The sequence below is a fragment of the Mangifera indica genome, unplaced genomic scaffold (genome assembly GCF_011075055.1).
Source record: "Mangifera indica cultivar Alphonso unplaced genomic scaffold, CATAS_Mindica_2.1 Un_0018, whole genome shotgun sequence".
Taxonomy (NCBI): domain Eukaryota; kingdom Viridiplantae; phylum Streptophyta; class Magnoliopsida; order Sapindales; family Anacardiaceae; genus Mangifera; species Mangifera indica.
Window position 1 is genome coordinate 138,123 of NW_025401110.1, and position 26,792 is coordinate 164,914.

The window sequence follows — 26,792 nt, forward strand, 5'->3', positions numbered from 1 at the left end:
CTCTACCTTATGTTTATATCATTAACCTCCTTGATCTAATGTTTAACATAATATGTCGAATTTTTTTAAAGTTTAGTGTGTACATTCAATTTCGATTTACAAGCGAAAAAAAAAAAAACTTGATCTATAAAAAACACATTCAAATCAACTTAATCTACTCAAAACACGCTCCAAATTTTATTAATTGCAAATAAATTCATAACTTAATTATCAAACGATTACAAAAATCAAAATTTTTCCTTTTGAAAATCTTAAACGTAAAATTTCAAATATAAACCCCAAATAGTCAACATTAACATAAGATTTTAGCTTAAATATCTAATATTTTTGCAATAGAATGTGAAATCTAATCTTTTTACCATTTTCATGTTAAAATCTTATTGGAAACTTATAAAAAACGCTCAATGATGATCAGAAAAGATAAAAACATCAATGAAATGGAAAAATGGATGAATATGACTTAAAAATCGAAAAAAATGGATAAGAAACATCTTATGAGATTTGGAGGGTGAATGTAACAGTTTTGATGTTGAATATTTGGCTAAACAGATTATGAAAATGGGACAAAAATGTTGAAAATGACGATAAGGATGCAATGAATGGAAAATTAGACTGAAATATGGGGGCCTTTTAGAGTTTGTAATCTATTAGCTATAATGACTTCATGTTTAGATTCTTGTTTATTTGATGAGTAAAATTAAGTGTATTCAATTTTTAGCATATAAATAAATAAATAAATAAATAAATATATATATATATATATAAAATATATCATCATATAATTAAATATTATATTATTTTAATATAAAATTATTCAATTATTTGATAATATATATTAATTATATATTTTATTTATATATTTAAAATACGTATGTATAATTTTATTATTATGAAGTAAATTATATATATATATTTTTAATATATATATAATTAAATATTATATTATTTTTAATTTAAAATTATTTAATTATTTAATAATATATATTAACTATATATTTATTTATATGTTTCAAATAAATTAATACGTTATATATTTCTCCGAAAAATCTCTTGATATAAATAAAATGCTTTTTTAAATATTGAAGAAATAGAAATTTATAGAGAGAGAAAGTTTACTATAAGCACGTTTCTCCAAAGGGCAAAAATAAAAAATAAAAACCCTTGATATCGCTTTATGATTTTCTCATTTGATTATCATAAGCATATCAACAAAGCGCTCTCTCTCTCTCTCTCTCTCCTCTTTTCTGATCGGCGATTAATCCAAACTCTACGCCTCTTCGTCTTCCCTCTTCCCCCTGCCACAATCCTTCTCCTATTTACCCACCTTCGCCGCTCTTTAACGACCACCCATCGCAAGTAACCGCAATCCGTACCCGATACCTGACCCGAAAACCATACCCGAAAGATTACACCAATCATACGTCATCGTTTTCTATTTTTGTCCTTTTTAATTTTTAATTTTTTTCTTTCCCCTGGCCGGTGCTTTAATTCAGTTACCGGCGATAAAGAAGGTGCGCACGATTACTAACCTGCGCACTCTCCTTTTGTGAATGTGAAAAAGCTTGACCTGATCAGTCAAACTCCGTTGTGTGAAGATGAATGAGTGGGTTTAGTCACGTGTTTTTTATTTAATTTTTTCTGCTTTGTTTGGGTTGAGTTTTGTGTTTTCAAGGAACAAAGTTTGTATTTAGGGTTTCCGATTGCGAATTTAGGGTTTCAGTTGTGTTGTGAGGGGGAGTCTTGAGAGGTTTTAGTGATGGATTTATCTGTTTTCGAGTTGGACATTGTGGATCTGTTTGATCTGGTTGTACAATTTGTTTTGTGTCTGATTGAGTTTTTCGGCTGTTAAAGAAGGGATTTTGTTCAATTCGTGGGGTTATTTGCTTCGAGCTTTGATGAAGTCATTTTTGTACTCGTTTCTCGTGTTTCTAATAAGTTTTTTATTACGTTTGATCTAATAAAGTGAATGTTGTTTTATTTTCAATGTTTTTGTGTTAAGTTTGAATTTTCAATGCCGCCTGTCGTTCTGTTGAATGACCAGAACCAACTGACACTCATTTTCCTCCTTTTTTTTTTGGTTATGAATGCAAATGGAGAATTAATGAAGTTTACGACCGTAGAAGACAATAATGTTTGTTTCGATGGCCCATTAATTTCCGCAAACAATTGAGCTTTCTGAGGGAACCCTGTGACTTATTTTTTCCTATATAAAATAAGGAACTATTTTTTAATTGACGCTTACTTTTTCTTAGGAATGAAGTTTCGGGGAGTGGCTTTTGCCTTCTGTTTTCTTATCGATCAAACTGCTTATCACTGCCTATTTACTTCCATTTACGCTTCTATCTCTTTCTTTCTGCATTTTTTGTATTGAGGTTATGTCTTATTTGTTGCTCAGGGGTTTGAAGAAAGCATAACAAAGTCTTTCTGAAAGCTGGAGGTGTAAATAAAATTTTCATGCGAGAGAATGGCTTTTTATAGAAATTTCACTAACGAAACAGTTTCACAAAGCGTACTTGAAGACAAAGGCCAAGAACAAAGTGTTGGTAGAATTCACAGCTCAGTAGGTAATGAGGATGTAGATGGGACTTACGGTGAAAGAGGTTTTGATATTAATATGGATGTACAGTATCAAAGCGATGGAGAATTAGATGATGCTAGTAGGTTGCAGAATGAGGTAGCTGCTGATGATCATGGCAGTGTGAGAGATTTAAATATGCAGCCTTCTGGAAGGAGAACAGCTTTGGGTGGGGGATGGGGTTCAACTTTTTGGAAGGACTGCCAACCTATGGGCCCTGCTGCTGGGGGGTCTGATTCTGGGCATGATTCAAAATCTGAATATAAAAATGTTGAAGGGTCTGAAGACAATTCACTGGATGACAGGGATGATAGATTTGATTCTGATGATGAGGGGCAAAAAGAAGTTGGCAAGGGGCCAAGAGTTCAGTCTGATGTACCAGCAGATGAGATGTTATCTGATGAGTACTATGAGCAGGATGGGGAAGATCAAAGTGACTCCATGCATTATAGAGGCTTCAGCCATTCTGTTGGCTTGAATTCTAGGCCCCAGTCTAAGCCTGCAGCTGTTAATAACAATGTTGCAAGAAGATCAAGAGCTTTAAAAAGCTGTGAATATGATGACAACAATGACAATAATGATGATGCTGATTATGAAGATGAGGATGAAGAAGGTAAATTACTTAAAATTAATTTGGTGCTCTCCAAACTGTGGAGAACAACAATAGGGTAAAGAGCAAAGGAAATAGTCCTTAATCTCTTCTCAATTTAGAAAGTTAGGAATGAAAACATTGTTGTCTTATTATTTGCAGATGACCCTGATGATGCAGATTTTGAGCCTGATCATGGTGTTACAAGTGGTCGCACTGGCAACAAGGTTAGTGAATTTGTCATCAAGCCAACTAACTAGTGAGGAATAATGTTATTGCATTGCAATCTCTACTGCCTTTCGCTTAATTTTCTATGGTTATGATTTTATCCCCTTTACAAGTAATCTCTATTATGTTATGCAGCCAAGACTTGGTGAAATATATCTTTTCTATGTTTAGATTCCATTTTCTTGTACATATTGACTAGAATGTAACATGTGTTTCATCTTTGTTGACAAGGGAAATTGTTATCTTTATGATTTGTGTTAAGCCTAGTGACATGAAATAACCGTTCTTCAAGTGTTTTAAAAAAATTTAAAATGTGACGTGCTTGATTCAATATTAGATTGTGACATTTTGGATGAAATTAGCTACTGAAACTATGGAAAGTTAATAAAAGGTGTGAAATTATTGATAAAGTCACTTTCATGTTTGTTATTATAAAAATTTGAATTTAAAACAGTTTATTTTGGATTGCTTGTAGATGTTTTATGTGCTGGACAATTGACACCACACAGCTAATCATCTAGGAGACGTTTGGAAATTGTTTATGTTGTTTGTCTCTCTGATGGCTAGATTCGGAGAAAACATTGAGATTTAGGTTCTAAGATACAGATGCAAAGTTTTGAGGGTGTTTAATGTAAATATGATTATTATTTAATGGGTTTGTGTGAAAATATTGACTTGTTCTAAAGTTGTTTAAGCATCAGGGGAAAATTTTAGTATTTGTAAAGGACCGACTTGTTGCTAAAAATGGGAATGAATTGCTCCTTGTTTTTTGGTTGATTTAGATGTTGAGGTTTCAATAATGATGGTTTTTGAGTTTCAAAGGCAGGTTTCAAGATTTGGTTGTGGTTTTTTAGTTAGTCATGAGGAAATGATGCAAAAGAGAAGAGAGAGATGAAAATTTGTGGAGAGAAAGTAAAAGAGTCTAGGCAGCCTTGCCTTTGGCAAATTAAATGACTTGTGATTTAATTCCTGATGGTCTTGAAAGAGTACACCAAAATTGCGGTCCTCTGTATCTCTTATATTTTTTCTATAAAATTTTGATGTGAATGGTATTGGAAAAATTTTAACTCTACATGATGAGAATGTAACTCTCAAATGTGGTTTGTGATGGTCGAGTGGTAAAATTAGGCTTGGGCACTAGAAAAAGGGTTGTGTTGGAGTCTTCATCATGATAGAAGGGTATTTCTTGGCTATATTCCTATTCTATTTACCAGAATGGTATTTGGTGGAAGGGTATTTCTAGCAATGATCTGTCTGGGTGTTTCTAGTGATCATCACAGAATTGGATTGAGGGGTATGTTTTTGGATGAGGTATGGTTTAAAGTGTTTAAGCATTTAATTCCATTTATTAAATAAGTTCAGCAAGTTAAGGCTTTGTGCACGGTGTTTGCTATCTTACGGGTTGTAGACTTGTACTTGTGCATGAGGAAAGTCAGTTTTACGATAAGGACTTCAAAGACTGACTTGAAATTTGTATATTGGTTTGTATACTTATCTTATTCATGTTGTTGATGATCCATTTAGTGAGAAGTATATTTGGCAGGTATTGTTTACTTGGTTCATGAATTGGTATTGAATGTGCTGCTTTGTAAGTGATTTTATCTTTGTGCATGTTAATGAACTGTTTCCCCTCAATTTTATCAGGATAGAGACTGGGATGTTGAAGAATCTGATGAAGAAGAAATTAGTGATGAGGATCTAGATGTCTCTGATGATGATGATTCTTATTATATGAAGAAACCAAAGGGTAGACAACGTGGTGTGAAAGCCAATCGTAATGTAAAATCTGCTAGAGAACATAAATCATTGCATGCGTCTAGTCGACAAAAAAGAGGGAAAGTATCAGTGGAAGAGTACAATTACTCTGCTGAGGACTTTGACAGTGAGAGTGATGAGGCTTTCAAGAGCATGACCAGGAGAGGTGTGCAACTTCGTAAAGGCAATGCTTGGTCTACAATGTCGACGAGTTTTACTGGACAAAACAGTGAGGTTCGTACTTCAACGAGGTCAGTTCGGAAGGTATCATATGTTGAGAGTGATGAAAGTGAAGAAGTTGATGAAAGCAAGAAGAAAAAGCCCCAAAAGGTCTTTTTACCCTTTATTGTATTTACTTCTATTATTAGATATTGTTTTTAGGTTTCAAATTTTGTGGATTATATTCTTAACTTGATACGTTTTTCTTTTATTTACCGTAATTAGGAGTAAAATGGATGTTTGGCTTAATCTGGTAAATAATACTTTGTGATGTAAACTGGAAGGTTATATAGGCTGATTATCAAACCCTATAGTCTTACTGGATTCTTCTTCCTCTTTCATTTGTGTATATGTGTCTGTCTGGAAGGGGTTTGTGGATATTTTTTCTGCTTCTAATGTTTTATTATCAAAGAGCTATTAAGCTTCTTACACTGCATACTAAAATTTCAAAAAATGATGTATGCTGAATTGAGATAAGTTTTCTGCTTTTTATCTTGAAATCCTTCTAACCTAGGGATAATTGTTCATTCTTAAGAACTTGTATCGTGGCTTGAGATTATAGGATGTAAAACTCTAGACATTGATTTTTTTTTTTTGCTATGAATATCTAATAGTATTGATGATCTCTTCACTTTCCTTGTATCATAAATCATGTTGCCTTTATACTTGCTGCCAAATACAAATGCTTGAAAGCTAATTGTGACTAGTGACTTGTCAGTTAGTTGTTTGGTGTTTTGTTTTCAAGGAGTTTGTTGTTGATCGGTTTAATCCATTTTTCATCATAATTTGTATAAACAATGAGTTTAATGTCTGTATGGTTGTGTATGCATGTCTTTGTTGTCTGTCTTTTAGTTGACTAAACTATACTTTCTTTGAGTGAAACTGTTTGTTCCTCTCCCATCATACCATGAAGTTTTCTTCTGTTTCTGCATTCTGTTTGAAAGATCTGATTTTTATTTTTTCCCATTTGCAATCAATTGTCTAGGATGAGATAGAGGAGGAAGATGGTGATACCATTGAAAAGGTGCTATGGCACCAGCCAAAGGGCATGGCGGAAGATGCTTTAAAGAACAATAGATCAACAGAGCCTGTGCTGTTAAGTCACTTGTTTGATTCTGAGCCTGATTGGAATGAGGTGGAATTCCTAATAAAATGGAAAGGCCAGTCACATTTGCATTGTCAGTGGAAATCATTTGCTGAGCTTCAAAATGTATGCTTCTAATTCTCAATCTTAGACATGTTGTTCATGCATGCATGCTGTTGAGCAGTGACTATTTCTCTGTTTGAGTCTATGAGAGTTTATTTTTCATGCAACTTTTAATATTATTGTTATTTATTTTTTTCCCCTTTATTGTGCAACTGTCCTTTATAATTTATATATTTGAGTTTGCAGCTTAGTGGTTTTAAAAAGGTTTTGAATTATACAAAAAAAGTAATGGAGGATATAAGATACCGGAAGGCTGTTTCACGTGAAGAGGTAATGCTTGGTTTATCTACCCCAAATTTATTTTTTGAAGTTCTTTTTTCTAATGCATGCGTGGACTTGCAATAAGCAGTTTATTGATTTATTCCTTTGGACTTGTGATTTGTATCTTGGTTAGTAAGACCCGAATGGACATAAATATTTATCCAAAAACAGGGCAATAGCATAGCTTTTAAGATACTGTATCTCCTTAGTCCTATTGTTATTTGTTATGTGGAAATCAATATTCAGTTGTTTGACTTGCTTCTGGGAGGACATGTTATTACTTCATAGTAGGATCATGAAAGTTTGAGGAAGTTCATGAAAACAGTCCTGTCTTCTACATATTTTTTCTGGCCTCTGCCCTAAATAATTCTCATAATTAATGGCATGCTATTGGATGCCAATGAGTATACTCTGTTTCTTTTGCTATGGTAATTTATTTTATCTTTCTATATACTATCAAAACATTATGTCTTTGTCATTTTGCTTTGATGCTTGATCATTCACATGACATAGATTTGTAATGAAATATTTTTAAGTCTGCTGACCTGTTTCTTATTTTTGCTATTTTGTTTGCCTGTAGATTGAGGTCAATGATGTGAGTAAGGAAATGGACTTGGATATCATCAAGCAAAATAGTCAGGTTCACATTATTGCATTTATATACCATTTTATCCACTGCCCTTAAATATGTCAAGTTTTCTTTCTTTTTGTTTAATGTTTCTGTAATTATTCAGGTTGAGAGAATAATTGCTGATCGAATAAGTAAAGATAGCTCTGATAATGTGATGCCAGAGTATTTAGTCAAGTGGCAAGGCCTTTCATATGCAGAAGTGACCTGGTATACCTAGACTGGATTTATCATTCGTTCTAATCTTGTATTCAAAATGAGACTAGTTATCTCGTTTTTGGCACAACTGCATCTTTATCTTATGTAAATCATAGCCTCTGGTTTCTGGTACTTCTTTGGATAAAATATCATTTAAGCTAAAGCAGTATATCTAGGCTCTTCTGAAGGGGAAGAAAGGGCTTCATCACTTTATCATTAGTGGTTTCCTCTTTTTTTATGCTGTTACTCTGTTTTGCTTCTTATATGAGGATGAATTTTATATCATGACAATAATTAATATATAATATATAATAATGCTTTCTGATGTTTGGTTTTAGGGAGAAGGATGTAGATATTGCTTTTGCTCAAGATGCTATTGATGAGTACAAGGTAGAGTATCATATAGGTTCCTTTTTCTTTTACCCCTCATTTTTCATTTTCTTTTAGTGAGCCTTCATTCAGCATGGGTATTTTTTTTTCTGTTTGTTACACCCGATAATTATAAAGTCTCATTTTTTTACCTCATATTATGAATGGGTGAATCACTATAGACATGCCTCAAGTTTTCGCACTACTTGACACTTTGTGTCGAGCTAAGTTTATCATCTGTTCTTTTCTTGAATTATGGTTGGAATGAGATTTTTTTAACTGTAATTTTTTACTGACACCCTTAATTTAAATTTCCACCCTTTCATTTATTTTAATTCAATGGTTAAAATCAGAAGTCAAAAAGTTACATTCATTGCTAACAACTTATTTAGTCTCTACATCTTTTAATAAGATAATGAATAGCTGAAAATTTAAATTAAGTTTTCAATTTGAAGATTTAAGAAAAAGATACCAACCCTTATAGCTTTGCACAGTATCTATCTTTTGCCGTAATTATAACTTTAGCATAGTTAGCTTGCTATCTGTGGTGGTGCGTGAGCATTCTTAAATTATAACAGTATTTTGTATAGTATTGAGGTTTGTGACTAATCATTCGTTTGTGAGATTGCATGCAAAAATTACAGTTTCTTCCATTTCTGTATAATGTACTTGTACATTTCGTTTCTGAGGTTGCATGCAAGAATTATGGTGTAAAGGGTTTGTAATTTGTATTTTTTGTCAGGCTCGAGAGGCTGCAATGGCTGTACAAGGGAAAATGGTTGATCACCAGCGTAAGAAGAGCAAAGGTATGTAACATAGTGGCGTTTCTGTGGGTTCTTGTTTCCATTCCTCTTTTAGCATCTTGTATCATGAGCTGTAAGGAGTGTGTGTGTGTGTGTGTGTGTATAAGAAAACTCTATTCTCCTTAAGGTATTTTCTCTTCCCAATCTTATCTTTCTTTTTCTAATTCTCTTCTCTTTTCATTGAATTCTTCTTTCCTCAATCATGTAAGCCATACATGTGAACAATTTAATCTTATATCTGTTTTGATGTTTAGCAAGTTTAAGAAAGCTTGATGAACAACCTGAATGGTTAAAACGTGGAAAGCTTCGTGATTATCAGCTTGAAGGTTTGAATTTTCTGGTTAATAGGTATGCTCTTCTAATTGGCTTGAGTATTGGTACTTGATTTCTTAAAGCTTTCTAGTCATACATGTAGTAATTAGTGTTTCCATATGGCAGTTGGAGAAATGATACCAATGTCATTTTGGCTGATGAAATGGGTCTCGGTAAAACTGTTCAGTCAGTGTCAATGCTTGGTTTCTTACAGGTGAAGATTTTGTTCTCCATTCAATTGATGAACTTGGAAAATGTTGTTGTTAAGTCCAACAAAAACAATTTTCTCATGCTGTCTGCAGAATGCCCAACAAATACCTGGTCCATTTCTCGTGGTTGTACCATTATCCACCTTGTCTAATTGGGCGAAAGAATTTAGAAAGTGGCTTCCTACCTTGAATATTATTGTATATGTTGGTACCCGTGCAAGCCGAGAGGTGAGTAATGTTATTATGTTAGTGTTTGGATTTTACATTTCAAGATTATTTGGACATTTCTTTTTTGTGTTGTGATGGCTAGTAATCTTTTTCTTAATTTCTTTTAAGTGTTGTCATAGAATTCATTAGAAATCTAATTACTTATGGGCTTTAACATACTTGGGCTCCAATTGTTAAAATGACTTAAGCCAATCTAATTTGGATACCCATTACATTATATATCTTTTTAATTTTATTTTTATTTTTCTTCCCAATGTGCGACTTGTATATTCCAACTTTCTCCTTCAAGTGCAACTAGGCTATCAGTTGACACTTGTGATATATGGGGTGACCCATCTAAACTTGGGTCTGGCGCTTGGCAGTGTGAAACAAGGTCTATTTTTTCTTGGTTAGCCCATGGATCTACTTGGGTTTTAACCAAAGGGTCTGACTTCTTTCAGATCAGTCCTCCATGCTTAAACATGTCTTGGAACAACTGCTATTAGGCCTTTGATGCTCCAATACCATGTTAGAAATCTAAGTACCTATGAGCTTTAACATATTTGGGCTCCAATTGTTAAAATGACTTAAACCAATCTAACTTGGATACGCATTACATTATACACCCTTTCATTTTTATATTTCTTCCCAATGTGAGACGTATATTCCAACAGAAGTTCTTGTCAGATACATTATTTTTGTTTTACCATTGTTTGCATTGATTAGCATGTTCAATTATTTCTTAATAACAAATTTTCTCTTGATTCCAAGTCTTTTTCTTCTCTCTGTTTCCTTAATTAACAGGTTTGCCAGCAATATGAGTTTTATAATGATAAGAAAGTTGGTAGGCCTATAAAATTTAATGCCTTGTTGACCACATATGAAGTGATCCTAAAGGACAAAGCTGTTTTGTCCAAGATAAAATGGAATTATTTGATGGTTGATGAGGCGCATAGGTTAAAGAATAGTGAGGCGCAGTTGTATACAACACTTTCGGTATGCCATGTTTTTCATTATTAATTTTACTTTTTTGTTTTGCACATTGGGGTTTTGATAATTTACTTCGGTCATTTCTTCTTAATGATTGCCTATTTTCTGTAGGAATTTAGCACCAAAAACAAGTTGCTTATTACTGGCACTCCATTGCAAAATAGTGTGGAAGAGCTATGGTATGTATTCTTTATGTTAGCATATTAGCACTGCAATTGCTGTCCACATGCAAAAACTTATTTGTTACTGATCCTTCATTCCATTAATACAATTCATCTTAACCGTGAGCTCTCTATATCTCCTAGCAAAACATAGAGTTCATCTAACTATCATTGAGTATTACTAATGTTAAGCAACATCCTTTTGTATAAATTAACCTACCAAAACCATTCCTTTTAACAAATCTGCTAAGTTTGTCTGCATCTATGGAAGTATTGATAGAGTAACAAGACCAAGGTAGTCCGATGTAGAGTTCATACTGACCTATTGGAAGATCAGTAAATCTGCAAAATGTTGCTAATTAGGCATTAGTGATGTGAGACCTTGTAGTACACTGGGCTTTTGAATCAAGTGTACAATGCTGATGTAGTGTTGGATTCAACAAGATTGTATATAGGTAGGCTTAAATTTCTCTAATAAACTAATTTAAACCAATTTGAATGAAACTAATTTATTATTTAAATTTAAATTGTTGACCACTCAGGAATTTGTTTTCTGTGAGTATATATAGTTTTATATTTTTTAATTTTATATTCATATATTTAATTACATTATTTGTGTGATTAAATAATTGAAGGATATTTATGAAAGGTAATCAAATCCTTAAATACTAATTTCAACATTTACCCTAGTACATAAATAAAATGAAAGTCATTTAGGTATTTGCATATCAGTTTAAGAGTTAGAATGATAAGTTCAAAAGTAATATGGAAGCTAAGTTGATAATTGAAGACTGTTATTTTCTTTTGCTAGGGCTTTGCTTCACTTTCTTGATCCTGATAAGTTCAAGAGTAAGGATGATTTCGTCCAAAATTACAAGAATCTTAGTTCATTCAATGAAAATGAGGTACAAAATTTCTCCTTCAGTTATTTCTTTCGCAAGTATACATCATGAAGCATCTTCTGATATCTGTGGGTTTCTACATGTAGCTTGCTAATCTTCATATGGAACTGAGGCCTCACATTCTCCGGAGAGTCATTAAGGATGTTGAGAAGTCCTTGCCTCCAAAGATTGAACGTATTCTTAGAGTTGAAATGTCTCCTCTTCAGAAGCAGTAAGTATTATAATATAATAGTATAATATTCTGTTTAGATAAGTAATGACCTTTTGCTCCTTATGTTGTTATAGGTACTATAAGTGGATTCTAGAGCGCAACTTCCATGATTTGAACAAGGGAGTTCGTGGGAATCAAGTAAGTATATTTAAATGACATCTGGACAATATTTAGGTTAAGTACACTGTTAAAAATATTGTTAACAAATTTCAACCATTGTAATAATGTATATTGTTTCCATAGTTGTATTATTAGTGTTATTCTCAAAAAAGATCCACTCAATAAAATCATCCCTTTTGAATATGGAAAATTTGTGCATTGCAGGTTTCACTTTTGAATATTGTTGTCGAGTTGAAAAAATGTTGCAATCATCCCTTCCTATTTGAGAGTGCAGACCATGGTTATGGTGGGGACATGGGCATTAATGATAACAGTAAATTGGAGAGAATTATTCTGAGCAGTGGGAAGCTTGTTATACTTGATAAGCTTCTAACCAGGTTGCATGAGACAAAACATCGTGTGTTGATCTTTTCCCAGGTTTGTTTTGCAAATCTTTCCACTGTATATGCTCCTGTCAACTTACTGAAAGTTTTTTGACCTTCTATATGATGTTTCTTGAAGTTGAAAATAATGTGACCTATTCATATTGTGGAAACATCTATTGGCATTTGTGCAGGTATATTAATAGTCTTGAGCATAAATTATGGTTACAGTGGTGCTTGCTTTTCTAGTTTAGTGATTTCTGTTAGAACAAATATATTCTTTATGAACATATTCTATTTGTTTTCGTTTTCAAATGCTGTTTTCAGAAAATGTTTGTCGACATATTTAAATTTTGAAAACATTGAATCAAATCTCTTATTTTCATTTTCACATTTATTTTTAAAAATAAAAACATTAAAACCGGTTTTTATTGAATCAAAAGCGCCGTGATCTGTAACATTTTTCTCATACTTGAACTTTTGTGCGTTTAATACATTCTAATGGTATAAGGATTTCTAAGCACACATCGCATAGTTTTAGTGTTGACTAGTTTTTACTTCAAATCAAGAGGGTACTAACAGGACTTAGTGATTGTTTCAATGATAAATTTCTGCAGATGGTTAGAATGTTGGATATACTAGCAGAGTACATGTCTTATAGAGGTTTCCAGTTTCAAAGGCTTGATGGTAGTACAAAGGCTGATTTTCGCCAGCAAGCTATGGATCATTTTAATGCACCTGGTAGTGAGGATTTTTGCTTCTTGCTTTCAACTCGTGCTGGTGGCCTTGGTATCAATCTTGCAACAGCAGACACAGTTATAATATTTGATTCTGACTGGAATCCACAGAATGACTTACAGGTCTTGAACAAGATTGCATCATTTTTCTCTGTCTGTCATTATTATTTTATGATAAGAATTTTTTTACCTGTCATCATTATTTGTTTGGTTTATTTGCATGGTGTAAAGAACCTGTCAAGTATTACTATTTTGACTTCAATTTTGTTTCAGGCAATGAGTAGAGCTCATAGAATTGGGCAGCAAGAAGTTGTCAACATCTATAGATTTGTTACAAGCAAAAGTGTTGAGGAAGACATCCTGGAGCGTGCTAAGAAAAAGATGGTGAATGCATAGATCATTAAGTGTTTCATGTCATTTACCCAAAAGTCGCATGGCATACATGTGTTTTTATATGCCTACGTTGTGTGTAAATAATGCTATATACTTTCACATGCTCAGTTTTCCTCCAACCCCAATTATTTAACATTTTTTGTTGTGTCAAATGTGTCTTTATAGGTTCTTGACCATTTGGTGATCCAAAAGTTAAATGCCGAGGGTAGGCTGGAGAAGAAAGAAGCAAAGAAAGGGAGTTATTTTGACAAAGTAAGGGCATGCACGTTGATCTTTTCTTTGATTAGAACTATTTATCATATAGCCTATATTTGAGATTCTATTTTAGCTGTAGTTTCTTTTTCATTTCCATTGCTCTCATCTTAAGTGGATCTGTGACATTTTCAGTATCCTGAATTGTTCCTTATTCATTTTGTTTTTATTAAATTCTAATGTTTTACCTTTTTTTTATTATAGAATGAACTCTCTGCTATTTTGAGATTTGGGGCTGAGGAACTTTTTAAAGAAGACAGAAATGATGAAGAAAGTAAAAAAAGACTTTTAAGTATGGATATTGATGAAATACTTGAAAGAGCAGAGAAAGTTGAGGAGAAGGAAGCTGAAGGAGAGCAAGGGAATGAACTGCTCAGTGCTTTTAAGGCAAGCAAAGAACTCAGTCATTGTGATGAAATTTACTATTAATTCCCTTCCCTTTAATTCATCTTTTTTTACCTTATTTTGGGTTAATGTCTGTAGGTGGGAAAATACCAGGGTTGAAGTTGGTCTTCTAGTTGCTGTGTTAGCTTTCAATCATGCAGATTTGCTTTATTTCTCCGTGATTTCTTTTCTGTTTCTTTCATTGTACCCAGGTTGCCAATTTCGGTAATGCTGAAGATGATGCAACTTTCTGGAGTCGTTGGATAAAACCTGATGATGTAGCTCAAGCTGAAGTATGAACCTACTTGATGTTTCAATTAAAGCATACATTACTAAACTCTTTGTCTTGTTGAGGTTTAATTTTGTGCTTTATAATATTATGGAGCTTTAAATGTGCTTAATATTTTATTTTTCCTCCTCATAGGAAGCTTTAGCTCCTCGTGCTGCTAGGAATACTAAGAGCTATGCAGAGGCAAATGAACCTGAGAGAGGTAGTAAAAGGAAGAAGAAAGGGTCTGAGGCTCAGGATCCCCCAGAGAGAGTCCAGAAGCACCGCAAAGCAGAATTTTCTGTTCCCACACTCCCAATTATGGAGGGAGCATCTGCACAAGTGAGAGAATGGTCTTATGGGAATCTTTCTAAGAGAGATGCACAGCGTTTTTCTCGTGCGGTATGCTTAATGATCTTAAAAATCTGTTAGCCTTCTACTTTGATCTAGCTTGTACATTTGTTCTAAGCAAACTTGGTCATATCCTTGTCTGCATGCCATTTTAGACAAACATAGCAACCCCTAATAAAAGGAGAGAGAATATGCTAATATGTATTTCTCTTCTAGTAAAACCTTAAAAGTTTTAAACTTTGAAAAAGGTTAAGAAAAGCTTCTTGGAAATTTCCAAATTTTCAACTTCTGGTCGTAGACAAAAAAACATTTTGTCACCTGTAAGCTCTTTGTGAATTGTAATGAACAACATATGTTAAATTGGAACTAAGCGTATTAAATCTGTTAAACTTTTGCTTTAGTCTTGTAGATCACAGTGCTATTCATGTAAGGTCCAAGCTTAGCTTAATTAAGAGCTTGAACCAGTGAGAATAGCAACTAGTAGAATTGAAATGTTTACTGAACTCACTTTCAGTATGTATAAACATGAGCAGTTCTGGTATTACAATTATATAATTCAGAGGTTCTGATTTCGCTGTACCAATTAAATATTATTGTTTGAAGCACTCTGACATTAATAATTGAGGGGTCTATTCGCTTTACTTCATTTGGGTCTTAACTCAGAGATTCTGATTTCAGTGTAACAATTAAAGTTGATTGTTTGAAGTAATCAGTTTTTGACTTGAGAACTTAATAGAAATTCATGGTAGTTCTATTGTGCATTAATCAATTTGCATTCTGTTAATACTTAAGTCAACTAATAAATTGAAATAGATCTATCCTCCTCATGAATAATTGTTTTGATGATACTTTAGTAGCGAAGAAGCATAAAAGGTTTCCTGAAAGGTGGATACAAAATCTTAAACACCTGAAGCATAATAAGTAACTATGGTCCTTTAAATTATTCTAATATCTTTTTTCAACTCCTTTCACTGCTCATGCTTTTTATTGGCGAACTGTTTCTTGATCTCTTTCTAATGACTAGTACAATACCTCTTGTGTTATGCTGTATGTTAGACTTGCTTCTGGCTGGTTAAACTGTGTTTAGAATCTTTTGTTCGGGGGTTAGGAACTATGTTTCTGTTTCTTTGCTTAACTACATAACATTTTTGGTGAAAGTTTTTTCACCTTTTTTTTTTTTTGTGAACGAAAAACTAGGTTATGAAGTTTGGGAACCCCAGTCAAATCGGTCAAATAGCTGTGGAGGTTGGTGGTGCTGTTGCATCAGTTCCACCTGAAGCACAGATTGAGCTTTTTGATATTTTAATTGAGGGGTGTACAGATGCAGTCAAAGAAGGAAGTCTGGACCCAAAGGTTGGTTTTGAATGTTTCTGCTACTGCATATTGATGTTTTCAATGTGATAATATAATGATATTATTTTAATTGTTTGTAGGGTCCTTTGCTGGATTTTTTTGGTGTCTCTGTGAAGGCTAATGATCTACTAACCCGTGTCCAAGAACTTCAACTCTTGGAGAAGCGCATAATTCGCTATGAAGATCCTATTAAGCAATTTCGAGTGCTGATGTATCTTAAACCTACAAATTGGTCCAAAGGTTGTGGGTGGAATCAAAGTATGTGCATCTGATCTTTTGGTCCTGTTATTGGTGTTCATTATCTTATTCAATATTTTGGAAAAAGGATTTTTTTTTTTTTAATGGTTTTGGTGATTTATTATATTTTGCCGTTGGATATTATATTCAGTTGATGATGCAAGATTGCTTCTGGGTATATATTACCATGGATTTGGCAATTGGGAAAAAATAAGGTTAGATGATAGGCTTGGCCTTACTAAGAAGATTGCTCCTGTTGAACTTCAACACCATGAGACTTTTCTACCACGTGCACCAAATCTGAAAGAGCGTGCTAACACACTTTTGGAAATGGTAGGTGATCACTCTTGCAGTATTGCTTGCACTCTCTGTATATATATGGCTTCTTACTCTACTTTTAGTCACTGTGCATATTCTACTTTTGGTGTTTCTCAATGTTTCAAGCTGTCTTTGATAGCAGTTTATTGTCCCTCTTTTTACTGTTATAATTGATATCAATGCAATTATTGAGCCTTTTACTTCCAGATAGATACCTACCTCCAGGTGAATGTTCTCTCTGTCTGCTACACTTTACATAATGTGCCCTCACATGTTACACATTGTGGTGTCCCCCCTTTTTTTCAGATATATCAGAATCTGCCATTATCTATTAAAATCATCTTGGACCTTTCTTTGGGTTTATGAATTATGCCTTGATGTCTTGGATGAGTTTACTGATGATCAGGGCCTTTACCACCAGGAACTTGCAGCTGTTGGTGGAAAAAGTGCCAATGCTAAAGGTGGTCGCAAGGCTTCCAAAAAGGAGAAAGGAAATATTCTTAACATGTCAATATCTCAGATCAAGGGCAAGAAAGGAAAGTCTGGTACCTCCAAGTTCAATTTCCAAATTACCAAAGATAGACATAAACCTCAAAGAGTCGAACCTTTAGTAAAAGAAGAGGGTGAAATGTCTGACAATGAGGAAGTATATGAGCAGTTTAAGGAAGTGAAATGGATGGAATGGTGTGAAGATGTCATGATTACTGAAATCAAAACCCTGCAGCGTCTTCACAGGTTGCAGACCACCAGTGCTGATCTTCCAAAAGAAAAGGTCAGTCTTGTTTGTTTATCTATCCCTTTTTTTGTCTATTATATACATAAATATACCAGAGTTTTGTCTTAACTTTCTGAGGTCTGTCATTTTTTCCAGGTGCTTTCAAGAATTAGGAACTACTTGCAGCTTATAGGACGAAGGATAGACCAAATTGTTTTAGAGCATGAAGAGGAACTGTATAAACAAGATAGTATGTGTATCTTCATTTTGCATAATTTCTTGATTATTTAATTCAACTGATGAGTATTCCATACCTTCATTTATTAGCTGCTTACTGTTTGTGGCCATCTCTCTCTCCTGCAAGTATATTGCTTAAATTATTTTGTTTTTACCTCTTACTACATTGCTTGCATTTCTCATTTATTAGATTTATGTTCACATTAGAGCTTGATAATAAATCTCATTGCAGGGATGACCATGCGATTGTGGAACTATGTCTCCACCTTCTCAAATCTTTCTGGGGAGAGGCTTCATCAGATTTATTCAAAACTAAAGCAGGAGCAGGACGAGGAGGCAGGGGTTGGACCCTCCCACATTAATGGCTCTGCTTCTGGTCCTATTGACAGTAGTTATCTAAATAATTTTTCTACCTTCACTAGGCCAAAGGGGTACAAGAATGTGACCACCTATCAAACGGCAGAACCAATTCACAAGGGTATTGACACAAAAAAATTTGAAGCATGGAAGAGAAGGAGAAGAGCGGAAGCTGAAGCCTTTCCCCCAGCTCAGGCCATATTGCAAAGACCTATTAGTAACGGTGCTCGTGTATCAGATCCAAGCTCACTGGGAATTCTTGGGGCGGCACCTACTGACAGCAGACGATTTGGTAATGAGAGACCTTATCGGATACGTCAAGCTGGCTTTCCACGCAGACCCGCTTTCCCTTCAGGAATCAAGTAGCAGTCTTTCTCTGATTTATGAGCTCAGTTGATTGAAGACTGACGCCGGTTGGCTTTCACCTGGTAGAATTTTCCTATTAAGCCATTAAATATTCTCTGGAATTCTTTATTGCCATGGGAATAAAAAATGCACAGACCCAGCCTGGTTTTGTTACGGCTGCTGATCTGTAAGGGAGGGAATCGCATTTAGACACTGCACTGAGGAAGAAAGCCTAGAGGTCAATTTGACATAGCAAGAGACATGGCAGTCTTGCCATGATTTTTTAGTATTTTCCTTAAAGAATGAGTGGAGTAAATTGTTTACGTGTAATATAACGAAAATTAGCAAGAGAAAAAATCACACCAGTTAGAAATATCAAGATGCCAGGGGAACAGTATATATATGTATTATGCTATTGAGAAATTGTACATTATCAATTTTGCTTAATTTTGTAGCTCATTACCATCCTACATATCTGAATTCCTTTGGCATGAGAGAATTTTATACTGAAGTTCCAATAACACCATCATTGTATTGTAGTTCTTGACTTCTTGTAGCCTGGTTTCAATTTATTGCTACCAAATGTGTCTAGTTCCCACACATGGGGATTATGTATAGTGATTGAACAATTTTGAATTAAAGATAAAATAATATTTATTCACTTGGAAGATAAAGACACTTTTGTGATGCAGCCAAGTTCCAAAATTATTAAAGAACGGAAAGAAACAAGATGAAGCTGAAAAAAGTGATTTGTGTTGATTGTTCCCACAAGAGAAGGGTGTGGTTCACAGCCTTTTATCGCTTTATCTTTGCACATTGCTTTCTCAACCTCATACTTCCTATTATCATCTTCCAAATCCCTTTTTTCAACGCTTCTTTCTATTTATCTGTTGGTGCTAAATCCCTTGTCCTCAAATATTTTTGGAGTGTCCTTTGTATTTCAATAAGTAATTTCAGTTGGAGGGTCTCAGTCTCAGTCTTAGCATGGTGATGTTGGAGATATGGTATCCCGAGTCCACTGGATGGACTACAAACATGGCATTCTTTCTTGCTATATGTTGGAGCTTTAATTTTTTGCTCCAAAATTTAAATAATGAAAACCAACTCAGGTCTAATTATGAAGTGAAATTACCAGCCAGACAAACAAATCTGATAATTAATTCACTCACAGCCGCAAGAAGAGTATTATCTGCCACGTATGACCAGCAAAGAGGTCCCATCTTGACAGTTGATTGGCTCTCCCGCGCTCTTATAAATCTCAATTTTCTCTTTCATTCTCATACTACCTTAACGTAACTCACCATCCACTCTGCCTCTTTCTTTCTTCTTCCTCAAACAATCCATAGGTCCGTGCTCTTCATTTCTCACTCACTTTATACGTTTTATTATGTTGTATGCATGCACACGTTTGCATTTATACTTCTTTTCGTGTATATGTTTCAAGTTCTACGTTTTTGCTATGTAGACAAAAGGGTATAAGAAAGGTTTGTAGTTTAAAAAATTTGTAAAATTTGACTAAAATTTCGTTTTTAACATTAAATTGGAACAATCAGAGCAATGGAGTTTTGTCGTTTGAAATTTTGCGTTTTGTGCCTATGATACTATATGCAGATCATAAATAGACTTGTGAATGATATTTCAATTTCAGTATGAGGTGAGCTCCACTTCGGTGTCTGAAACAAATGAGCCGAGCTCTGAGCAGTCAATCCAATTTGATTCATTAAGTCTCCAAAAAGTTAGAGTCTTTTCATCATCTTCTTCAATATTTTTATATTTCTATATCCCTAATAACTATTTTCTCGTTAATTAATTCAAGTGAGTTGAGTTTTAGTTCAAGTTACTCATTCTAAATTTGAATAGAATTTGAGTTGATCCTTGTTATTTTTTTTTTCTTAACAAAAAATCTTACTTAAATTAAACCATTATTTTAGGATTAAACCGGTCATAGTAATAAAATGAAACCTTAAATCTATTAATTAGTCCCGTAATCTTTATACTAAGTAAATTAATAGATTAATATTGATATACAATAAACATGTTTCAAACTTATGCTTTATCACTCGGGGTTTCTCCATTTTTATCCCTCAACCTACCCCTTAAAAGACAACCCTTGTTATTGTTAAGTTAGGCTCCGCTGGAAACCACTCAGAGTTTCAGCTCTGGTGTTGTAAACTGAAATTCATTGATGTGTTTTGTTTTGGTTGCTTTGTCTTATCCTTAAATGAAATATGATATAATTATATAATATATTTATATTGTAGTATACTTTTGGTAACAAACATCTCCTGTTGAATCGCTGAAACAGGATAATCCCACATATATGAGGTAAACTCTCTGCAAGTCTTGTAACTATCTTTCTCCTTTTACCATTAGCTCAGTCATTTTTTATGTTTTCCTTAAATGGGTCCTCTAAAATTTTGAAATATGGTCTTAATGTAAGCTTATTATTTTTGAAAAAATGCATATGGGTAACATTTTCAACTTCTGAAATGAATTGAGGAAAATCTTGTTAAAAAGTTTAAGTCAAGTCAAATTTTATCATTTTAATTTGTTAGATTATTTCCCAAATGATCGCAATAATTTTTTTTTTTTCAAGAACATATGTTGAGTTTGGCATGATAACTAATAATATTACTGTTTCTGTTGAATCTGGTTTATAGCTAATTTTTATCCAAGTGTCAGTACAGACTCAAAACCAAATTGTACTTAAAAGATCGATTGCTTCTCTGGTTTTTATCTTCTCAGTCAAGTTGAATTTGACTTTTTTACTCCTGGTTGTAGTTGTTAGCTCTTGTTTGTCGTAATTGCTCTTGTATGCTGAGGATTTCCTTGTTTTGCATGTCTAAGGATGAATATGAATTCAATTTAGTAGAAACCAGTAAGGAAAATTTAAAAAGGAAAATTGTAAGTTTGCTTATGAATTTGGAATTCCCTAAGTTTTAGCTCTAGTAAAATGTATATGTTCGCAGGGTACATGCTTGTGACAGAAATCTATGATTGACATCTGTTTTCCATTTTTTTGAATTCTTAGCTGAGGTGTTTTGACACATTGAAGCAGCTAGAGTTTGTCAAACTTCGGCTTTTTAGTGACATTCCAAGGCGAGGAAGATGGACTACGTGTATGGACCAGGAAAGAACCATCTCTTTGTTCCAGGGCCCGTTAATATTCCAGACCCGGTTATTCGGGCAATGAACAGGAACAATGAGGATTACCGGTCTCCTGCAATTCCAGCATTGACAAAAGTTCTTCTTGAGGATGTTAAGAAAATTTTCAAGACGACTTCTGGAACTCCATTTCTGATTCCAACGACAGGTATTGTTATCATCAAATGAGTTAACTTTATTGTTTTACTTATAGTCTATGGCTGTTAGTCTTGAAAAAATTGTATCTCAGTGTCAAAATCGGATTTTAATTAGTTGATAGTAAGCTGGTTTGAGTTCTGATACAGATAAGATCTCTTGGTATTAAAGTTGGAGAGCTATTTATGAGAATGATAGGATGATTTATACAACTTCTCTGAATTTGAAACATTCATATTTTTTGAAGGATGCTTTTTCATCTAAAAAAGAAAAAGGAATTTTTTTGGTAAACAATATCATGTATTTTGTTACCTCAGTCTCTGTTTTTCGTTGTTGCGATTTTGTTTCAGGTACTGGTGCTTGGGAGAGCGCGCTTACAAATACTTTATCACCTGGTGATCGAATTGTGTCTTTTCTGATTGGCCAATTCAGTTTGCTTTGGATTGACCAGCAGCAACGTCTAAACTTCAATGTTGATGTTGTTGAAAGTGATTGGGGTCAAGGTGCTAACCTTGACATTTTGGCATCGAAACTTGCTGAAGATACTGCACACACTATTAAGGCAATTTGCATTGTGCATAATGAGACAGCGACTGGAGTTACCAACAACTTGATTAAAGTGAGAAGAATTCTTGGTAAGTGCATATCTTGCTCTACAGAATTTAACTTCTGATTGTAAAGATACCTAACTTCCTTTACCAAACTGTGAAATGTGCATAGTTTGTTTCTTCATTTGTTGGTTTAGATCTTAATCAGAATTCTATAAGGCACACTGCATAAAAAAAGTTTCAGAAGTGGCTGTTGAGTAAACAATGATAACTTAACCATTATCCACTTTTGGGATTTTTCAGACAATTACAGGCACCCAGCTCTTTTCCTTGTTGATGGGGTGTCCTCCATTGGTGCCCTTGATTTTCGCATGGATGAGTGGGGAGTAGATGTGGCTTTAACTGGCTCTCAGAAAGCTCTTTCTCTTCCTACTGGGCTGGGCATTGTTTGTGCAAGCCCCAAAGCTCTGGAGGCCTCCAAGACTGCAAAGTCATTGAGAGTTTTTTTTGACTGGAAGGATTACTTGAAGTTCTATCAATTGGGAACTTATTGGCCTTACACCCCTTCCATCCAACTGTTGTATGGGCTGAGAGCTGCTTTGGATTTGATATTCGAAGAAGGCCTCGACAATGTGATTGCAAGGCACACCCGTTTGGGCAAAGCTACCAGGTGAGGTCTTTCTGGCTTCATCGTATTTATATTGACGTAGTTTTCAAAATTATCTTTAAGTACGAGATACAAAAACACAAAAATTGTTCAATCAATAACTCACCAAAAAAAAATTGTTCAATCAATAAAGTGGGGATTATAGGTTTGTTATCCTTTTGATTCGAAGATCACACATTAAAATGGTATTTTACAATCAAACATCTATTGTTGAATCGAGCTTTTCCCAGTATTATGCCTTGAAGGGACTGAAACCTTCTGACTCTAAGCTCTGTGGCATGAAAAGTAATTTTGGGAATTCTGAGGAGATCTTAAATTTCATTTTTATTCTGGGATATAAAATTTAAATTGTGCTCTAAAGAGGCCTTGAAATTTGAATGCAGGCTTGCTGTGGAGGCATGGGGATTAAAGAACTGCACCCAACGAGAAGAGTGGTTCAGTGACACTGTGACTGCTGTGGTTGTTTCCCCTTATATCGACAGCACAGAGATCGTAAGGAGGGCATGGAAGAGATATAATTTAAGCTTAGGTTTGGGTCTAAACAAAGTAGCTGGAAAGGTGTTTAGAATAGGCCATCTTGGACACATAAATGAGGTAACATTCATATCATATATTTCATGTCATAAAAATAGAAGTGACCTTTTGCATCATGGTTGAAAAATTTTTTTGGCAAACGATAGCCACAATTATACCAGCATACTGGTTATAGTTTCAAACAATGTTGAAACCGCAACGCTTCATCCTTCAAATGCCAATGTTTCATTAGCATGCTGTAACTGTTTTTTATGGAAAATACTGAAGTCGACGCTCTTTGAATTGACAATATATGGCATGATTAATCCCCTATGAGGCATGTTTTCCATCTCAAGTGATTCTATCAATTTCAGATACTAGAATTACAATTCATAAGAATTGCTTCTGAAGTTCCCTGTCTGAGCCTAATCTGTATATTCTTCATTAATTTTCAGCTGCAACTGTTGGGTTGTCTTGCTGGTGTGGAGATGGTGTTAAAAGATGTAGGCTATCCGGTTAAGATGGGAAGTGGAGTTGGAGCTGCTAGTGCATACTTACAGGTGAACACTCCACTGATCGCTTCCAGGATTTGATTCACCAGCAGCCCATGTACTCAATTTTCTTCAATCGTTTACTTAAGGCCAACATGTAAAAAATGTATAATTTGCTTTCCTTGTTTGCACTTTCCTGATACTTGCCTAGTCTCCTTCTTGATACATTGTTTATGCATTATCCTATATTTGGAACTTATTTAATCCAATCCAGTGTTTTATTTTCTTATTTTGTAAGCTTCATATTTTAGAGATGTCATTTTTCTTAAGCTAGGAAAGTTTTTTGTGTGCTCAAGAAATCATTCACCAAAAAATTGAAAGCAAGTTGTTCTATAAAATGTAGCTAAATAAATCTTACATCCTACCAATTTCGGCCATTTTGGAAACCAAAATGATTCAAAAACACAAAAACATAGTTTTAGTAAAAAAATACGTTTGCCAAATGAAATAGTTGTTGCTACCTACTCTAATAAAAAGTCACTAGCTTAACTGAATAACTAAATAAAATAAATATACTCTTTTATTGTATGTACAATATACATTCTAATTGATTGAGCATAATTCAAATTCGTTTATTCTAAAAATAAGATATCTATAAAATTGTTTGCCCAATTTAGATTTTCATGACCAAAAAGATAGTTCCAACAAAGATATTAAAATTGACACTCTTCTTCCCTTTTTTTAAAATCATTAGGGTTTTCAACTACATGTAAGATTGGACGCATGTAAAAACAGTTTTAAATATATTGATCTATCAATTAACCATAATTGCATGAACATAAACCCTAAATATTTTTCAAGATTTTACTGGCAAATTACAAAGAAACTAAATGGAACAAGTAAAAATAAATTTAAAAACATGATACAATAACTAGCTCAAAATGAATTCATTGTCATCACATAACTCTTCTTCATCTTGGTCATTTCCCTCACAGCTTCTGCGAAAACCTTGTCTTCTCCATGTTCTCCATCGAACCCACTTTCCAAAAATTCTACATCACTTATCTCCTTCCTTGTGAACTCACCATCAACAGGCCTAATCACCATTAATGTAGCTCCTCTCATCCTGTATCCTGACGCCGGTAACACCAACTCCGTTGCATACGATAACTTGACACTCAAGTCGGGCACTCGAGTCCTCCCAATCAACGATGGTTTCGACGGCGTAGAAGACTCCATACAACCCCTTATCTCAGCCAGCTCTTTGGGCCCCATGCACAGCTTACCTTGCTTCTTCTCATCACTTATCACCACACTCTCAAGACTCGGATGGTCCAACAAAATCTTCTTCAAGAAATGATGCCGCGCTGAAGCTGCTATCAAGCAAGAAATCGTCCATATTATTCGAACTCTGAGCTCATCATCAGTTATAAATCGCTCTTCTTCTTGTTCTTGTTGATGTGATTCTTTTTCTTCTTGAAGAAATTTTGAAGTGGCTCCAAGAATAATGCAAGACTTGAGTTGTCCACCGAACTCCGCCTTCCATTTCACCAAGCAATCGCCACCCACCAAGTCAATTCCGCTACCATAAAAGGGAAACTGAATGTGAATAAATTTGACATCTTCAAACTTCTTTAACGCATTATTGAAAGAATGCTGGAAGTTTGAGCTTTTGCCTGAAGGAGACTCCAATGTGACGATTCGACGAAAGTGTTTGAGCGGCTTCGTGAAGACCCCCTTTAAGAAGATTCTCAGGGAGGCTAAACACAAGCCACTGGCGGGTTTTGAGGTGGGAATGCAAGGCGGAATGGCGACAAAGAGAGTGTTGGTTTGAGGAATCAGAGAAGAGAAGCGCTTGCAGACAGAAAGGCAGCGAGAAAGTGCTTTGATGTCAAGCACTTTGTTGAAGATGAGGAGGAGAAGAGCGTCAGGAAGACGATCAAAGTGGTCTTGTTGAGCAAGTTCCATGAAAGTTGTGATAAATTTTCATGGAGAAAAAAGGGTGAAAGGAAAATTGTTTTGGCTTTTCAAGAAGATGACTTATAAGAGACAATTTAGACAACAGAAACAAAATATATTAACTGATTACTGCCAAGTTTGGCAACACTTTTAACTGATTATTCTTGTAAGAACAGCATATCATTAACTGGTTATTCTCTTATGTTAACAGATTGCTCTTATTCATATTAACTGATTTGGTTGCCAACAAAGTTAACTAATCACTATTAAATGATTACTTTCAGAATGGACAGCTAATAATATCATTAGAAGATGGTTACTCATTAAAGCCAGCATTAATTCTTAAGATTAATAAGAGTGGAGATGGAGGAGGAAAAACTCCCCATTTTTACTATAACATACTGGACTCTACTGTATATTACATGTCATTATTATGCACTTATTATTATGGATGGTAATTTGAGCCCAATTTTAGGGGCCCCAACCCTCTCCGACTCTAATGTAGAGGGGATTCCCCGATAAAAATGGAAAAGGGGACGAGGATGAGGATGAAAAAAATCCCCGCAATCGGAGACAGGCCGGGGATGGGGATACATGTATCCCCTTCCCACCCCCGCCCCCATCCCCATTTCCATCTCTTTATATTAATATATTTATTTAAAATACTAATATATTTTTTTATAGTTTTAAATTATTTATATTTTTCAAATTTATTTAGGTTTTTGTTGTATATATTAAAATAGTTAATATATTATATTTGTGATATTTTGAAATAGAGGGTTAATTTTAATTTTATTTAATTATATTATTTAATATATTTATATTATGTTTAGAAGGTAAAAAAAAGAAATTTTTTTTGTGGGTACGGGGAGGAGATTTTTCCCCGTGGGGATGGAGAGAGGATGGGGAGGAAATTTTTCTTTGCGGGGAGGGGACAGGGAATCATTTTTATTCCCGTAGTGGGGACGGGTCGGAGATAAAGATTGATATCCCCTACGGGGACGGGGATTGAGATCCCCTCCCCGCCCCTCCCCGTTGCCATCCCTACTTATTACAACCCA

The 26,792-nt window shown here is 34.4% G+C and overlaps 3 protein-coding genes across 12 annotated transcripts; 2 read left to right on the forward strand and 1 right to left on the reverse strand.

The window, feature by feature from the left end:
* The first annotated feature begins 1,159 nt into the window (after positions 1-1,159).
* Positions 1,160-18,725, forward strand: LOC123205867 (protein CHROMATIN REMODELING 5-like). Of its 3 annotated transcripts, none has more exons than XM_044622912.1 (31): positions 1,160-1,603; positions 2,396-3,188; positions 3,327-3,391; positions 5,037-5,477; positions 6,352-6,576; positions 6,760-6,843; positions 7,415-7,474; positions 7,569-7,672; positions 7,999-8,050; positions 8,772-8,835; positions 9,087-9,180; positions 9,271-9,358; positions 9,447-9,581; positions 10,365-10,556; positions 10,662-10,729; positions 11,523-11,616; positions 11,700-11,824; positions 11,899-11,962; positions 12,149-12,361; positions 12,924-13,166; positions 13,317-13,427; positions 13,602-13,688; positions 13,893-14,075; positions 14,285-14,365; positions 14,497-14,742; positions 15,889-16,044; positions 16,125-16,302; positions 16,433-16,614; positions 17,021-17,371; positions 17,471-17,564; positions 17,784-18,725. In XM_044622912.1, exons 2-31 carry the CDS (start codon positions 2,465-2,467, stop codon positions 18,272-18,274), a joined length of 5,295 nt encoding a protein of 1,764 aa, XP_044478847.1. In that variant the 5' UTR covers positions 1,160-1,603; positions 2,396-2,464; the 3' UTR covers positions 18,275-18,725. The 3 variants fall into 3 exon arrangements, with proteins under 3 accessions (XP_044478847.1, XP_044478848.1, XP_044478849.1); XM_044622913.1 differs by having other exon boundaries at positions 1,160-1,511; XM_044622914.1 differs by lacking the exon at positions 10,365-10,556.
* A 720-nt stretch (positions 18,726-19,445) lies between these two features.
* On the forward strand, positions 19,446-24,061 carry LOC123205903 (serine--glyoxylate aminotransferase-like). Of its 8 annotated transcripts, none has more exons than XM_044622963.1 (8): positions 19,508-19,599; positions 19,902-19,988; positions 20,515-20,578; positions 21,285-21,566; positions 21,904-22,188; positions 22,405-22,771; positions 23,152-23,362; positions 23,737-24,061. In XM_044622963.1, exons 4-8 carry the CDS (start codon positions 21,362-21,364, stop codon positions 23,872-23,874), a joined length of 1,206 nt encoding a protein of 401 aa, XP_044478898.1. In that variant the 5' UTR covers positions 19,508-19,599; positions 19,902-19,988; positions 20,515-20,578; positions 21,285-21,361; the 3' UTR covers positions 23,875-24,061. The 8 variants fall into 8 exon arrangements, with proteins under 8 accessions (XP_044478897.1, XP_044478904.1, XP_044478898.1 ...); XM_044622968.1 differs by having other exon boundaries at positions 21,312-21,566; XM_044622964.1 differs by lacking the exon at positions 20,515-20,578.
* Positions 24,062-24,708: 647 nt separating this feature from the next.
* Positions 24,709-25,740, reverse strand: LOC123205862 (F-box protein At4g18380-like). Its single transcript, XM_044622908.1, has 2 exons — positions 25,289-25,740; positions 24,709-25,183 (listed from the first exon to the last, which is right to left on the reverse strand). The coding sequence occupies exons 1-2, from the start codon at positions 25,738-25,740 to the stop codon at positions 24,709-24,711; spliced, it is 927 nt and encodes a 308-aa protein (XP_044478843.1).
* Between the last annotated feature and the right edge of the window lie 1,052 nt (positions 25,741-26,792).